This window comes from Choristoneura fumiferana, chromosome 12, assembly GCF_025370935.1.
Source record: "Choristoneura fumiferana chromosome 12, NRCan_CFum_1, whole genome shotgun sequence".
NCBI lineage: Eukaryota > Metazoa > Arthropoda > Insecta > Lepidoptera > Tortricidae > Choristoneura > Choristoneura fumiferana.
Genome location: NC_133483.1, coordinates 22,665,286 through 22,681,639, shown reverse-complemented (window position 1 = coordinate 22,681,639; position 16,354 = coordinate 22,665,286). Strand labels below are relative to the sequence as shown.

Genomic DNA, 16,354 nt, shown 5'->3' with positions numbered 1-16,354 from the left:
CTGGACCTCTGGAATAACACACAGGCTAATTTTTATCCCGATATTCCCACGGGATAGGGATAAAATCTCGAAATAACAACCTCTAGGCTTAGAGTCATGAAATTTGGTATGTAGGTAACTGGACGTCTGGAATAACACGTAAGGGACTTTTTGACTCGATATTCCCACGTGATACCTAGAGATAAAATCTCGAAATAACAACCACTGGGTTAGAGCCATGAATTTTGGAATGTAGGTAGCTGGACCTCTGGAATAACACACAGGCTAATTTTTATCCCGATATTCCCACGGGATAGGGATAAAATCTCGAAATAACAACCTCTAGGCTTAGAGTCATGAAATTTGGTATGTAGGTAGTTGGACGTTTGGAATAACAGATAGGTGACTTTTTGACCCGATATTCCCACGGGATACCTAGGGATAAAATCTTGAAATAACAACCGCAGGGCTTAGAGCCATGAAATTTAGTATGTAGGTAGCTGGACCTCTGGAATAACACATAGGCTACTTTTTATTCCGATATTCCCCCGGGATAGGGATAAAATCTTGAAATAATAACCACTGGGCTTAGAGTCATGAAATTTGGTATGTAGGAAGCTGGATGTCTAGAAAAACACGTAGACGTCTTTTTGACCATCGGGTCGATATTACCACGGGATACCTAGGAATAAAATGTCGAAATAACAACCGCTGGGCTTAGAGGCATGAAATTTGGATGTATGTAGCCGTATGTCTGGAATAACACATAAGTACGCTACTTTTTATCCCGATATTCCCACGGTATAGTTTTGTAACTAAGGGACCCCATACATCCCTGTATTATTATTATTATTATTTCGTATTTTTTTCTTTAATTGTATACTGTAGTTTTTAAGTATTTTATTTGTAATTATTTTATTTTGAAAAAATGACTTTCTGCCAAGTTTCTTGCGGCGCATTCTTCTTGGCAATGATGGTCTTTCCAAAAGTTCTGGTAGTATAAAAAATGACGTGTAAAAGTGCCCATGCGGCCTATTTACTGAATAAATGATTTGAATTTGAATTTTGCATCTGAATTTGGATAGGGAAAAATTTTGAAACTTCAGCACTGGGTTTAGAGTCTTGAATTTGGTACAGTTATTCACAACACAACCTCAATGAAGACCACGATATAAAAATTGGAAATTTCCAGGGGAATTTTGTAAAATCCCGAAAATTTCAATTGTAGCTACCACACCGAATAGTTTACGCGTGCGAAGCCGCGGGTAAAAGCTAGTATATTATAAAAGAAAGTCACTGGCTTCATGGAAGAACTTCATTTTAAAATCAATTACTTACATATACTTATACTGTCAAGTGCAAGATCGCCATTCTGTCATCGTCATTCAGAAGCTGTCTTCTATAATTAAAATTACAATGATTAAAGATTGCAAATTATAGATGCTTCAGTGGATCTGTCCTCAGTGGATGACCCGAACAACTTGATCGCTTTGGCTTAGTCGATATTAATGACCACTCTGGACGTTTCCAAGTATTTGGTGATCTTGATGGTGTATAAAAAATTAAATATATCCATACCAAATTTCATCCAGCTCACTCCAGTCAGTTCATCCCCCATTTTCTCCCCTTAAGGGTTGCTTTTGGAGATAAAAACTAAGTACCCTATGTTCAGCCCCTTGACAGTCGAAACCAGTCGGTTTCGACGTGATACCGGAACAGACAGAGTTACTTTCAATTCATCACTCCATAGTATAAAACAAAGTCGCTTTTTTTGTCTATACGCTTAGATCTTTCAAACTACGCAACGGATTTTGATGTGGTTTTCACAAATAAATAGTGTGATTCACGGTGTCTATGTATACCGTAACCGTGTTGTGCCGGAACGGGTCACCAGTATATAATATTATTTTAATGGAGTATGGATTCGTAGTATGTATGTCCCTGCCCGCATGCAGGTTACGAAAGAGACAGACATGTAATCTTAACAAAACAGTAATTCTTCAAAACGAATCAAAATATCAAATCGTGTTTACATATTTATGAATCAAACGGCGTATACAAATATTTGCCAAATTGGTGTGGTTATATGTATATGGAACCCATTCATGTATACTTATTTTTGCCTACGAGGTGGATACATTTAAATGGAATTTATTTAAGTATGCAACTTTCTGAAGCATTTTGTGATTACATAATACTGAAAAAGTTTAATGAATACAATTTTTTGGTGTCAGTAATAGATAAATATTTTTGATACAATGTATGACTACATATTTATGCAACCTTGTTTTTGTATACATATTTTTAGACGTGACTGTACAGTCACGTCTAAAAGTATGTATACACAAAAAAAATTGAAAAATATGTAGCCACACATTTTCATCATAAATATGTATCTATTACTGACACCAAAAAATTGTATTCATTAAACTGTTTCAGTATTATGTAATCACAAAATGCTTCAGAAAGTTGCATACTTAAATAAATTCCATTTAAATGTATCCACCTCGTAGGCAAAAATAAGTATACATGAATGGGTTCCATATACATATAACCATACCAATTTGGCAAATATTTGTATACGCCGTTTGATTCATAAATATGTATCCAGACTGCAACAACAAACCTTGTCTGACTGGCATAGAATCGTAAGTTGTATATTTAACTGATTTGACAATTCACGAAAACAGTGCGGACTTGTCACTGCATACGTCTATCTCACGATTATTCTATGACGCACTTGACAGTCCTTAGATTGAATTGACTTGTAAATATTGAGTATTTCAGTTTAGGGTCATTCTCAGAAAGGTGCACTAAGCATTTTTTTGGTTTATTTTAATTATATTGTTAATTGTTAGTGGTAGAGCCGCACTGTAGCCAGTTCTTGGTTTGCAAGATAGAAAACACTACCTATTTGTAACTTCAGATAGGTTATATATTATAAAAGAAAGTCACTGGCTTCATGGAAGAACTTCATTTTAAAATCAATTACTTACATATACTTATACTGTCAAGTGCAAGATCGCCATTCTGTCATCGTCATTCAGAAGCTGTCTTCTATAATTAAAATTACAATGATTAAAGATTGCAAATTATAGATGCTTCAGTGGATCTGTCCTCAGTGGATGACCCGAACAACTTGATCGCTTTGGCTTAGTCGATATTAATGACCACTCTGGACGTTTCCAAGTATTTGGTGATCTTGATGGTGTATAAAAAATTAAATATATCCATACCAAATTTCATCCAGCTCACTCCAGTCAGTTCATCCCCCATTAAGGGTTGCTTTTGGAGATAAAAACTAAGTACCCTATGTTCAGCCCCTTGACAGTCGAAACCAGTCGGTTTCGACGTGATACCGGAACAGACAGAGTTACTTTCAATTCATCACTCCATAGTATAAAACAAAGTCGCTTTTTTTGTCTGTACGCTTAGATCTTTCAAACTACGCAACGGATTTTGATGCGGTTTTCACAAATAAATAGTGTGATTCACGGTGTCTATGTATACCGTAACCGTGTTGTGCCGGAACGGGTCACCAGTATATAATATTATTTTAATGGAGTATGGATTCGTAGTATGTATGTCCCTGCCCGCATGCAGGTTACGAAAGAGACAGACATGTAATCTTAACAAAACAGTAATTCTTCAAAACGAATCAAAATATCAAATCGTGTTTACATATTTATGAATCAAACGGCGTATACAAATATTTGCCAAATTGGTGTGGTTATATGTATATGGAACCCATTCATGTATACTTATTTTTGCCTACGAGGTGGATACATTTAAATGGAATTTATTTAAGTATGCAACTTTCTGAAGCATTTTGTGATTACATAATACTGAAAAAGTTTAATGAATACAATTTTTTTGGTGTCAGTAATAGATAAATATTTTGATACAATGTATGACTACATATTTATGCAACCTTGTTTTTGTATACATATTTTTAGACGTGACTGTACCTACATACTAGCACCGCTCTCAGGCTCAGGGCTCAGGGCGCCGTTTCCGAAGCTACGCGAGTGCATGTAAATATAAATTTGGAATCTGAAGAGGCGCATGCATCTCTAGGTTGGACAATGTACAAGCGGCACTGACCGTCTCTCGTGAAGGAGACGCGGGGCTGCTGCAGCACCTGGAGCAGCGCCGGCGGCAGCGGCAGGTCTTGGTCGACCAGCCCGCGCCGGTCGATGAGGCTGGGCGCCAGCGGCGCGCACAGCACGTGCCAGCAGTTGGCGCAGGCGCCGCCGCGCGAGTACGGGTTGGCGCGCTCGGCGTCGCCGGCGCCGCGGCGGCCGCTGAACGAGCCCTTGATGTCCTCGTTGGTGGTCTGGTCGGTGGCGGCCAGGTACGTGTGGAAGCCGGCCAGCCCCAGCACGGACCAGACGGCCAGGAAGCAGACGGCGGCGGCCAGCGCCGTGAGCGGCTGCGCGCGCAGGGCGGCGGCGAGCCCGGCCGCGCGCGCCTCCAGCGCCAGCCGCGCCAGCGCGCACGCCAGCACCCACACGCAGAGGAAGGCGAGCGACACCACGAACGTGTAGAAGGACCGGTAGTTGCGGCGCCCCACGCAGTTGCCCACCCACGGGCAGTGGTGGTCGAACCGCTCCACGCAGTTGTCGCACAGCGAGCAGTGCGAGGCGCGCGGCGGCCGGAACCCCTTGCACGTGAAGCAGTCCTTCAGCTTGACGGGCCGGCCGCGCACCAGCACCTCGCGCGCGCGCGGCGGCGGGCGCGCCGCGTCCCCCTCGCCGGGCGCCAGCGCCAGCGCCGCCTCCGCGGGCGCCGCGCGCGGCAGGATGCCCGGGTCGCTGAGCGCCGTGCGCAGCAGCGCGCCCAGCGCGAGCGCCGCCAGCGCGCCGCCGCCGGCCGGCAGCGCGGGCGACACGCGCCGCGCCAGGAACGGCCCGTCCACCGCCAGGTGCAGCGCCGCCGTGCCCGCCACCAGCGCCAGCGTCAGCACGAACACGCCCCGGCGCCGGCGCCGTCATCAGCCGCCCGTCGCACCAGAACCGGTTGCGCCCCGCGAACACCTCCCACTTGCGCGTCACGCGCCGCCGCGCCATCTCACCATGCCCCCCCTGTCCCCCCTGCCCCGCCTGCCCCCCTCCCCGACCCCGCCTCCTGCAACACGACCGACGCCGGCATCACGCGAGAGCCCGGCTTTCTCCGAGATGTCACACGGAGACCTAGCACGAATGGATTGAACGAAACTTTTGTACGATAATAAAATAGCAGATGCACGACGATTTCATATTTATTTTGTGTGAAATATATTCAAATAAGTAGTTACTCATACATAAAACACAAATACTTTCATTCACTCATTCAAACTATTCGTGCCAGCTGTTGAGAATCAACCTGTACATTTCCGATTCAAAAGACGTAAGTCATTCTATAATTTTGCGTGAGGTAAAATTGACGTATTAATTGATGTATTACGCCAAAAAAAAACGACCATTTGTATTAACATACACTGAGTAATATGACGAATTGTAAATCCCTATGTTAAGTACACCGGGAATAATTTGCTTTGGATCTACCTACGTATTCAGTTATAACTTGAATTTAGACAACATTCACTTATTGTTAACTAGAGTTTACCCGCGGCTTCCCACGCGTAAATCATTAAATACAGCAGTTGAATTGAAATTCCGGGATTTTACAAAATTCCCGCGGGGATTCCCGAAAATTACATCGTGGTTTTCATTGACATTGCATTGAAAGCCACAATGTCTAATTTCGTGACTAAGCCCAACAGTTGTTATTTCGAGATTTTAACTCTATCCCGTGAGAATATCGGGATTAAAAGTAGCCTATATGTTATTCCAGATGTCCAGCTATCTACATACCAAATTTCATCCAAATCCATCCATCCGTTTTAAAGCGAAGGACTAACAAACATACACACACACACACAAACTTTCACATTTATAAATATAAGTAGGATTTAATTTTGTTTCTAATTTGTAATGGACAAAATGCCATTTGGGTTTGATTAATTAACAACAAAAAATAATTTGGTTGTAAATATTTTTCAGCACAATTATATATTGTCAAAATTTACTTTGGATGGCCATTTTGGTACAAATTCAAAATAGTCAATTCAAGTGGATGATTTTCCATTTGTACAAAATGACAGTAAATCATGTGCGTCTCTAACCTAACGCGTTTAACGCACATCATAAAACAATCGAGCGCTTAAATGAGTACAAAAATCATTAAAAAGGAATTAACGTGACAATCTTAATAACTTGCACAGGAGGTATATATTTAAAGCTAATTTATACTTCGGTACGGCCTCATTTGTGGAGTACTTAATATTTTTATAGACACAGAAGTAAGCGGAAAGGGAATGTTAAGAATGAGATAGAACAAACCTTTTTCGAGTAAGCTCCGCACACGGCTTTCAGGATGTGGTACCATACGCACATGCTCCGCGCGCCGTCATCTGCGGACAAGAAGCGAGCGAGCGTGAGTGGAGCGCGCGAGCCGAACGCCGCGGGGCCGCTACCAATAATAAATGTAATAGTTTCTGCTATCGGCTCGATAATTTCACTAATACTTGTTATCTCCCGATAATGATAGTGGCGATAAGATTACGACGCGGACGTGGACGTGGACGGCCGGCCCACGCGAGCAGAGCGGCCGCGCCGGCGCTTGCGTGCACTGTCGGCGCTCAATCAGCAGTCAGCAGGCGCAATGACAATCTAAAGATTATAATATTGACGCCTGAAAGACTTTTTCCATCATATTAATAAAAACCAAGCACTGCCTAAAAATACGCTGACGCACCGTAAATGCAAACGCGATCGCGAGCCTCATGATGCGTCATGTTTTTAACGCGTACGGTATACGGTAAAGGAAATGGTGGGGCAGTTTCCTAAAATGTATACTGCTCAAAAGAAAATAAGGGCCACATGAATTTTATGGGTGAAACGAAGACAAATAAATATAATTCTTTATGACATTCCTTGTCTAAAAATGGTTTTATTGAATGCAACATAACACAGTACAAGTACTTTTCATCCAATTAAATTAAAAATGCGAGTGGCCCTTATATTCTTTTGAATAGTATAAAAATGCATTTATTTCCCAAGGGAGCGCTAAAGTTCGCATACTCTTTGCTAGTCATACCATGTTTTTTGTCCGAATCATCGTTTGTGATAAAAAAAACCCACTTAAACCTTAAATTTTTCTGAAATTTTTAAATGGTTATCCTATAGAAAACTAGGTTAGGTTAGGTTTGTTTTATAACAATTCTGAACAATTATTGAATTCAGAGAAAAAAGAGTTATGAGTCTTTCAATGAGGCTGGCTAGCCTCAAGAAAAAAAATAGAAAAAAAAGAGATGACAAACAATCATTCTGACAAACATTACATTCGGATTTTTAATAAGTATGCAAGCCAATATGGACCCATTTCCCAAACGTTACCAGACCATACCAGAAGTCCGTATTGTCTAACATGAACATGATGATGCTCGCTATCAATATCACATTCAGTCAGATCTTTTCTTGAACATCATTCATTCATTTTCATTTGAAGAAAGAATCAGTGAAAGTGATTGAGATTTGAGTAGTATGTTAGTTGTTATTTTTTACGTTTTTAATATTTTTAACCTTGGTTATTCATTTGTTTGCTTTAAATATTTCAATGTAATTTATGATCCACTTCCAGTAGTGGGATCGACTTCAAATTTAGTATTTGGTAAGAGATGTCGCTATTAAGCAATCAAATTTTTTTTTTTTGTCCGGGTGAGCAGTCAGTTCCGATGGGGTGCTGAAAGTTTCTCGTTGAGGGCTAAAGCATAGATGTCGCTAGTGTCACCGCTTAAGTGACTAAATAAGAAACAAACAAGCTGAGATATGTGGTGCTTAGGAGAAATTTGTGTCTGTCTGTACACCTGTGCAGAGGTGGTGTTGCGGTATAGCACGCAGCATGGAATGTTGAGGAAAAAAAAAAGATATGAATTTTATGGAATGACCGTAAAAGTAACAAAATTTGGAGTTTTTTTTAGTATCTTACATTTTAACTAGGCTTTAGTACACTAAATGTGACAATGCCAGCCTCATAAAATTTGGAGTTGAAATAAAAACTCCAAAAACCAATCTTTATGCAAGTATAGTCATGATTATGATTTATGGTAATAATTTATCACTATATCAGAGCAACATAGTTGCCAATACTGTTGCCCACTCATGAATGTCAGTGATGCAAGTTGACAGTGTGTGTACACTAACTGCGAGGTGTTGCATTTGTAGACATACCATGTATTATGTGGTCAATTGTTTTCATTTCTATATTTAACAATAAAGGTATCCATACACACTTACACATTTACCTAACACATGCTTCCCCCACTTTAAGGTGCCTAATGGCAATGGCAATGTACACTCCATGCCACTGATGGATACTTAAGTAAAGTGCAAGCATCAAAAGGTAGTCAGTGAAGAACGACACTACACTATTACCAACTAATTGTAAATTTTCCTATGTAACTATTTGTAAATATGTAAAATTAACAGACAAGAGACGCCGGGGTAACAGGACAGCTGCCTTTGAGGCCAGTCATGCAAAACAGTTGCATCACAGCAAGCACAATAGCTGTAATGTAAGCATACTTTAACATTATGATGAGTGTGCAATGAATTCTTCATGACATGAGACATAGACCTGTAATAAGAACACTGTATGTCTCGGGGAAAAGGCCTGTTTTCCATTGTCCTGCCCAGTCATAAACAATACATATTATATGACGGCCACAGCCTGTAGGCCTGGGAGGTCTGGAAGGAGGTCTGGGTTGTGATGTGATGATGTCATCACAGTTGCCTCTCGGCCATCACTCGGCCTCCACGACCTGCCTCAACTGATTTCTGTATAAAACATTCTGCAAGTTCAAATTATGAATATGAGGACGGGACTTCAATTTCAAAAGGGGCGCCGGTGTGTCAGTTTTGAGACGAAGATGCAACTAGGAAGACTGCGGACGACACCGCGTCGTGGACGCAGCGGGCGGCAGCGCCTCGCTCAGAGCTCACCTGTCGCTCGCGTGCAGCATCCGCCCCGCGCCCAGGGAGCCCTGACGCGACGTCTTGACCTCTAATAAACACTCCCACGCGACACACTTCACGACTCACTCGATCTATTGTTCGATAATCAATATTTTATGTAAATAAACTCCGCCCACTATCGTGCTCCGTGGTGATTATTTTCCCTACCAAATTATCTTTAAATAAATCAGTAAATAATAAATTCATTAAAACGTTAAACGAAGTAACAAACTTTCTCTTGCTTTTTTAGCTGTCGAACTAAAATTACCACAGATTCATCAATCACATGATAATAAAAAAAAACGCTTCGCCGTGTTCATTCATTCGACCGTCGACCTCATCAGGTCGCAGGTCGACATTATTGAACAAAACTTACTCGACAATATACTTATTTATTATTCAATTCAATAGTTTTTTCACGAGATCTCTTCCATTCCAGCAATTTGATTGAATGTATGCGATGTGCGTAATTAATTATTGAAAATATGAAGGTAGGTATGTTTGTCTCGGAATAATTCTGAGGTCAACCTACGGCCGATTCGAAGGCGGAGCTACTCTTAAAACCATGACTCGAACGTCCCGAAAACGTCATCCCGACAGTGACAGTAAAGTGACACATTTCAATTTCAGCTGGAGTCGTCAGTCAGATGAGATGAGATGTATTTCGTAAGCCAGGCTAGGGAAATCGGGTTACGACCACATTAAAAGAAATTAATAAAACCGATCTCGGGTTTCGAGGCGGCGACATGAGCGGTCTCGGTGTCGGTCGGTAGTCGGGCGCGATGCGCGGCTGGGCGCGCTCCGGCGCGCTGGCGGCGCTGTGCGCGCTGTGGTTCGGCTGCAGCGCGCTGGGCAACGTGGTGGGCAAGCTGCTGCTGCAGGAGTTCCCGTGGCCGGGCACGCTGGCGCTGGCGCAGCTGGTGGGCGCGGCGCTGCTGTGCTCGCTGCTGCTGTCTCTGTCGCGCGAGAGGCCGCCGCCCGCGCGCGCCGCGCCGCCGCTGCGCGCGCTGCTGCCGCTCGCCGGCGCCAAGTTCCTCACGGCGCTCTGCTCGCAGCTCTCGCTCTGGACGGTGCCCGTCTCCTACGCGCACACCGGTGAGCGCCCACTCTCGGCTCTTGTCAGTCTGTCGTCCCGCGTTCGAGATGATGTCGATCGATCCAGATCTCTAATTGTCGGACAAATGATAGGACTCGGAGTCTGTGTATCTCAGCCTGAGAGTATAGTTAAGTCGGCAACGGTGAAAAGATAAAGTCATCACTGAGCTTTGTTTTGCCAGAGGGGTGTTCATCTACTCATTGAATCATTTTATAAGATAGATATTTGTTTGTTTACTTTCAATAAATAGAGGCAGTCTGACATGTATCTGGCACATGATATTCATTAGCAAGCATAGTCTCTCGTATGTATTGGTGGAGGGTGGTATAACCATAGTAAAATAGAACAAATAGGTTCATTACGAACAAAAGTACACCGCAGCTGCCGCACCGTAGGCTTAAATGTGTGCGCGCCGGTAAATTCTTAAATAATATTTTTATTTATGGTCTGTCCCAGAATTCGAGATACTAAATGACAGTCTGAAATGTCAAACGTAAAAATAATGTGGCCAGCATAAAAGGAACAGTGCTGCTCCGTGATTTCGGTTTCGTAAATAACCGATAAAATGTTTATTTTACGATAGCAAAAATAACATTAATGCATTCAATATTCTACTTTCCATTTTACTTTATCATACGATAAAGTGATGAAATCTAAGCACAGGTAAAAATACAGTGTTCATCACTTAGTGCCAACGTAAAAAATAATACAGAGGGGCTACTACAAAACTAGAAAAACGAAGTTCGTATGGCACCGTCCCTTTCACTCGCGTATTGAATGAGATAAGCGTCAGCGGGACGGCAACATACGAAGTTCGAGTTTTGCATTACGTAGTCAGGCCAGCAGGGCTACTACGAAATTCGAAAATCGAAGTTCGTGTCGTTCCGTACTTCTGACACTACTATTTTAATTAATACGTAAGTGAGAGGGACGTTACGGTACGAACTTTGATTTTCGAATTCCGGAGTAGCCCTCAGATATCACACAACGTCATTGTTCATGTTTTTCGTATTCAAGTGGTATTCAACCGAGTTTCGTTATATTACTCGTATTGTCATCGGATGTGATCAGTGCGTTTTTTCGTGTTTTTTTTAGATATTCATATCATAGAGTAATAAATCAAATATTCATTATTCTCATATTATTTAGTTAATGTAAAGCTTACTTAGAATTAAATTGAAACTTAAACATCAACATCTATAAAAAGTCGAAATATCTCGAAAACGGTCGCATTTTTATTAGACCTATTTTACCTTTTCTAGAATGTCCTAGTGCCCTACATTTTAGTACATCACGGATCCGTTCATATCTTAATATTTTACGACATACATACATAGGTACCTACAAAATCTTTCGGTAATAACCGGTTGCGGCACATCACTATTTATGAGACGCAAAAAACAGGTAACACATGAAACGTCATTTTAGTATCTCGAATTCTGGGACAGACCATAGTATAATAATAATAATAGAGCAGCAAACAATCTTGTTTCTCTAGACACAGATATTAGACTATTTAGGTTAACTTTCATACTAAAATTATTTGCCGGTAGGTAATTAATTAATCTAAATAAAATACGACAACCCTAAGCGTCCGCGCCGGAGTAGGCAGTTAAGTGTCGTAAAGGGTCGGAGTGTGCATACTTGTTCTATTTTAGTATGGTATAACGGTCGGTCGGGCGGCGGCGGCGGGTGGTGTTCCAGTGAAGGCGACGACGCCGCTGTGGACGGCGGGGCTGGCGTGGGCGCTGTTCGGCGAGCGGCAGGCGGCGGGCGTGGCGCCGGCGCTGGTGCTGGTGGCGCTGGGCGTGGCGCTGGCGTCGGCGACGGAGCTGCAGTTCCACTGGGGCGGGCTGGCGGCGGCGCTGGCGGCGGCGGCGCTGCTGGCGCTGCAGCACCTGTATCGTCGCGGCTGCTGGCGGGCGCGGGCTGGTCGCCGCTGCGGGCGCTGCGCGCGCTGTCGGCGCTGGCGGCGGCGCTGTTCCTGCCGGTGTGGGCGTGGCGCGACGGCGCGGCGCTGGCGCGGAGCGGGGTGCCGGCGCGAGCGGCGGCGCTGCTGGCGCTGGACGCGCTGCTGGCGGCGGCGGCGGCGGCGCCGCGTTCAGCGTGCTGGCGCGCGTGACGCCGCTGTCGTACGCGGTGCTGTCGTGCGGCAAGCGCGTGCTGGTGGTGGGCGGGTCGCTGCTGGCGCTGCGCAACCCGGCGCCGCCGCTGAACGTGGCCGGCATGGCGCTGGCGGCCGCGCCGTGCTGCTCTACCAGCGGGCCAAGCTGCGCGCGGGCGCGAGGCACGCGCCGCCCGCCGCACAGCCGCTGCTGCCCGTCTGACTGATCTGTGCTGTGCGTGATCGTAGCTAAATATTAGCTAGTGTTTTTCAAATATTTACAGGTGATATGCGATGAGGCGACTTCATTATCCGTGAATCGCGAGAGGGCGCTTCGCTCTTTGAGAGAACGGGCTCGGTCTTCGTGTTTTGTGTGTAGAGCGAGGAGTTCTAATTGATCTGAATATCCTGGAGCGACGACTCACTTTTTACTCATTTTAAAACTACTATTAGGCCCGGCGCCCACTATCGGCACGGCATGACAGGGCACGACTGTCGGTAACGTAAGGCATAGCTCGGAAGTCTTCGGTAGCGCAAGTCATACCTAAGGACGCAACTCTCGGCTACCTGTAGTTTCGGCAACCGTAGGGTCACGCACGCCGCGCCGTTGATTCACCCAAAATCTTTTTAGAAATAAAGCCTTTCCGGCTGTTAGTTTTTCTTCGTCATCAGCAAGAATAGCAATGAACACTAGGTCCCAATCCATTGTGAATACGACTGTTCGCTTGCAACATTACAACCATTCTAAATTTAAGCTAGGGACCAGGCTAATGCGGTGCGTTCCTGAGTAGACCTCAGCATCCCTGAGAACTCCTTGGCATTACCAAGCTGACCTCACCATCACTGAGAACTTCTCGGCATTACCAAGCTGACCTCAGCATCCCTGAGAACTCCTTGGCATTACCAAGCTGACCTCACCATCACTGAGAACTTCTCGGCATTACCAAGCTGACCTCAGCATCCCTGAGAACTCCTTGGCATTACCAAGCTGACCTCACCATCACTGAGAACTTCTCGGCATTACCAAGCTGACCTCAGCATCCCTGAGAACTCCTTGGCATTACCAAGCTGACCTCAGCATCCCTGAGAACTCCTTGGCATTACCAAGCTGACCTCACCATCACTGAGAACTTCTCGCATTACCAGCTGACCTCAGCATCCCTGAGAACTCCTTGGCATTACCAAGCTGACCTCACCATCACTGAGAACTTCTCGGCATTACCAAGCTGACCTCAGCATCCCTGAGAACTCCTTGGCATTACCAAGCTGACCTCACCATCACTGAGAACTTCTCGGCATTACCAAGCTGACCTCAGCATCCCTGAGAACTCCTTGGCATTACCAAGCTGACCTCACCATCACTGAGAACTTCTCGGCATTACCAAGCTGACCTCAGCATCCCCTAAAACTCCTTGGCATTACCAAGCTGACCTCACCATCACTGAGAACTTCTCGGCATTACCAAGCTGACCTCAGCATCCCTGAGAACTCCTTGGCATTACCAAGCTGACCTCAGCATCCCTGAGAACTCCTTGGCATTACCCAGCTGACCTCACCATCACTGAGAACTTCTCGGCATTACCAAGCTGACCTCAGCATCCCTGAGAACTCCTTGGCATTACCAAGCTGACCTCACCATCACTGAGAACTTCTCGGCATTACCAAGCTGACCTCAGCATCCCTGAGAACTCCTTGGCATTACCAAGCTGACCTCACCATCCCTGAGAACTTCTTGGCATTACCAAGCTGACCTCAGCATCCCTGAGAACTCCTCGGCATGCCTGAGAACCAGGGCCAGCTTTCACATATTAGAGGCCCTCTGGGCACAACATGCTGCATTCTGTATAAGCCTGACTTTCAGGCGAGAGTGGAGTAGGGACTAGGGGCCCTAAGACGTCGCGCGCGGGGCTCTGGGCACGTGCCCAGTGTGGCCAGCGGGGAAGAGGGGCCTGCTGAGAACTCATCGGCAATTATGCCGTCAGTGTGCGTCCACGCGTAAGTATGCCGAAGGATTCCTCGCCATGTCGTGCCGATAGTGGCCGCCAGGCCTTAGTTAATTTTTTTTTAGCAGACTAGTGCCTCCTCTCAGCGGCTTGTTACATAACATCCTGTAAATGTATAGGTACAGTCGCCATCAGATATATGGTAGCGGCCAAGGCACTCAAATATTTCGGAGCAGCATTAAATTTCAATATATTAGTTACGATAGATAAGGTCTATAATATCGGACCATATAATTCGCCATAATTTGGGAGCAGCGACTTTTTCAATTAATTCGTGACATACAATAAGATAAATATATCGTAACAAACAGATCGTCAATGGTATCGAAGCAGTCAGGGTGGTCATAAAGATCGGAACATTTATGGAAAATATACTGTAAATCTGTGTCATAGTACCTACACATTTGAATTCGTTACTATCTACTTGAGTTCTATTGACTTAAGTTGTCAATGTCAAGGATGATTTTGACGACTATTATGGGTGAGCAATTGAGTTTCTTAGACACATGAGATAATTTCAAGCAGCATTCTCGAAAACTGTATCAATTGATAGTATTCATATTAATATAAAACTTAATATAAATAAAATAATGATTTAGTAGAAAATACTTTTATTTTAAGAATCAAACACAAACACTATTTACTTATACCATTAAAATAACCTTTTAATACGTGTTTCACTACCCGTAAACTAAATAAAACTACTTTCTTCAGCCTGTAAAAACGTTAGTACTTCGTGTAACTTCCCTCGGCGTTTAATACTGCTTGCAATCGTCTTCGCATTGAGCCGACCAGATTTTCACACACGTTTCGCCCTCTAAAAAGACTCCCAAACGTTGAGAGCGTGGCGTCTTAAAGCATCTTTGGTGCGACACTGGTTTCCGTCCCACTCTTGCACATTTTACCCCATAGATTTTCTATGGGGTTGAGATCGGGGCTCTTTGCAGGCATTTTTATGCGAGTCAGCTCATCTCTGTGATCATTAATCCATCCCTGAACCAAGCGAGCATTATGCAACGAGCTGTTGTCTTGCATGAATGTTATATGCTCATTGGGGTAAAATACTTGGGCAGTAGGCAAAAACGACTCCTCAAGTATTTCTTTGTAATCCACCGCATTCATACGACCTGTAATTTCTACCAGCTCCCCTGGGCCGTCTTTACACATCCAGTCCCAAAATCCAATTGTAATACGCCCACTCTGGCGATTAGGCACTACATTTTGCTCCAGATAACGCGTATTGTCTGGTCTCCATAAACTCATTCTGCCATTATCTGCTGAACAGAACACCTTTCGTCCATAAAAATTACTTTATTAAAATTTTGATTCAAATACCTAGCTGCAAATTGCAACCTATCCTCTTTGTGTCTATTTTAATATTTTTTTCTTTGTAATTTAATCAGTTGTGTTTTTCTTTGTTGTAACAATAAAGTGTTTTACTACTACTACTATTATTACTAGATACCTAACTACTAAAAAAACTTTAACTTCTCTGGGTTGAATAAAATAGCTAGTATAATAGCTGCCAGTATAATAATAATAATGTTATTTACATCCAAGAAATCAAAAAAGAGAAACACAATTCACATATTTATTGCATCAGATTTGAACCCATGACTTTGTGCATTTAATAGTCAAGGGACTATCAATTACGCCATAAAGTATCTGACATAATTTGACGAAATTAAGCTACTCATTCTACGCCCGCCAATTTTGACATTGCGTCGAAACAACGTTTTTAAGGCATTTAGTTTTGTTAAAAAAATTGTCTAATTCGAAAAAGACGGAAATATATTGTCACGATGACAAATCCACACACACTCTTTTCGATGAATGCCACAAACAAACCATTTCGTTCTAAATTTAAATTAATGATAACATATAGTATCAATGCCTGTCTGAAACCTTATTTTCATGAGTCCAATCTTAACTATTTTAAATTGTATTACACAAACTTAAGGTACATTTTCCATAAATGATCCGATCTTTATGACCACCCTGACTGCTTCGATACCATTGACGATCTGTTTGTTACGATATTTATCTTATTGTATGTCACGAATTAATTGAAAAGTCGCTGCTCCCAAATTTATGGCGAATTATATGGTCCGATATT

The 16,354-nt window shown here is 43.6% G+C and overlaps 1 protein-coding gene, 2 long non-coding RNA genes and 1 pseudogene across 4 annotated transcripts in view; 1 reads left to right on the top strand and 3 right to left on the bottom strand.

The window, feature by feature from the left end:
• LOC141433739 (palmitoyltransferase ZDHHC14-like) overlaps positions 1–5,072 on the bottom strand; it is a 6,610-nt gene extending 1,538 nt beyond the window's left edge. Inside the window, 2 exon segments of the mRNA XM_074095832.1 lie at positions 4,084–4,954; positions 4,956–5,072. Of these exon segments, the coding sequence (XP_073951933.1) occupies positions 4,084–4,954; positions 4,956–5,048 (964 nt within the window). The 5' untranslated portion in view covers positions 5,049–5,072.
• Positions 5,073–5,099: 27 nt separating this feature from the next.
• LOC141433607 (uncharacterized) lies at positions 5,100–9,328 on the bottom strand. Its single transcript, XR_012451938.1, has 3 exons — positions 9,024–9,328; positions 6,363–6,433; positions 5,100–5,171 (listed from the first exon to the last, which is right to left on the bottom strand). It is a non-coding gene; the product is annotated as an uncharacterized lncRNA (long non-coding RNA).
• A 396-nt stretch (positions 9,329–9,724) lies between these two features.
• LOC141433606 (solute carrier family 35 member E1 homolog) lies at positions 9,725–12,497 on the top strand (annotated as a pseudogene).
• A 72-nt stretch (positions 12,498–12,569) lies between these two features.
• On the bottom strand, positions 12,570–14,355 carry LOC141433866 (uncharacterized). 2 transcript variants are annotated; one of them, XR_012451971.1, is made up of 4 exons: positions 13,787–14,355; positions 13,667–13,746; positions 13,387–13,626; positions 12,570–13,348 (listed from the first exon to the last, which is right to left on the bottom strand). It is a non-coding gene; the product is annotated as an uncharacterized lncRNA (long non-coding RNA). The 2 variants fall into 2 exon arrangements; XR_012451970.1 differs by having other exon boundaries at positions 13,667–14,355.
• Positions 14,356–16,354: the final 1,999 nt, after the last annotated feature.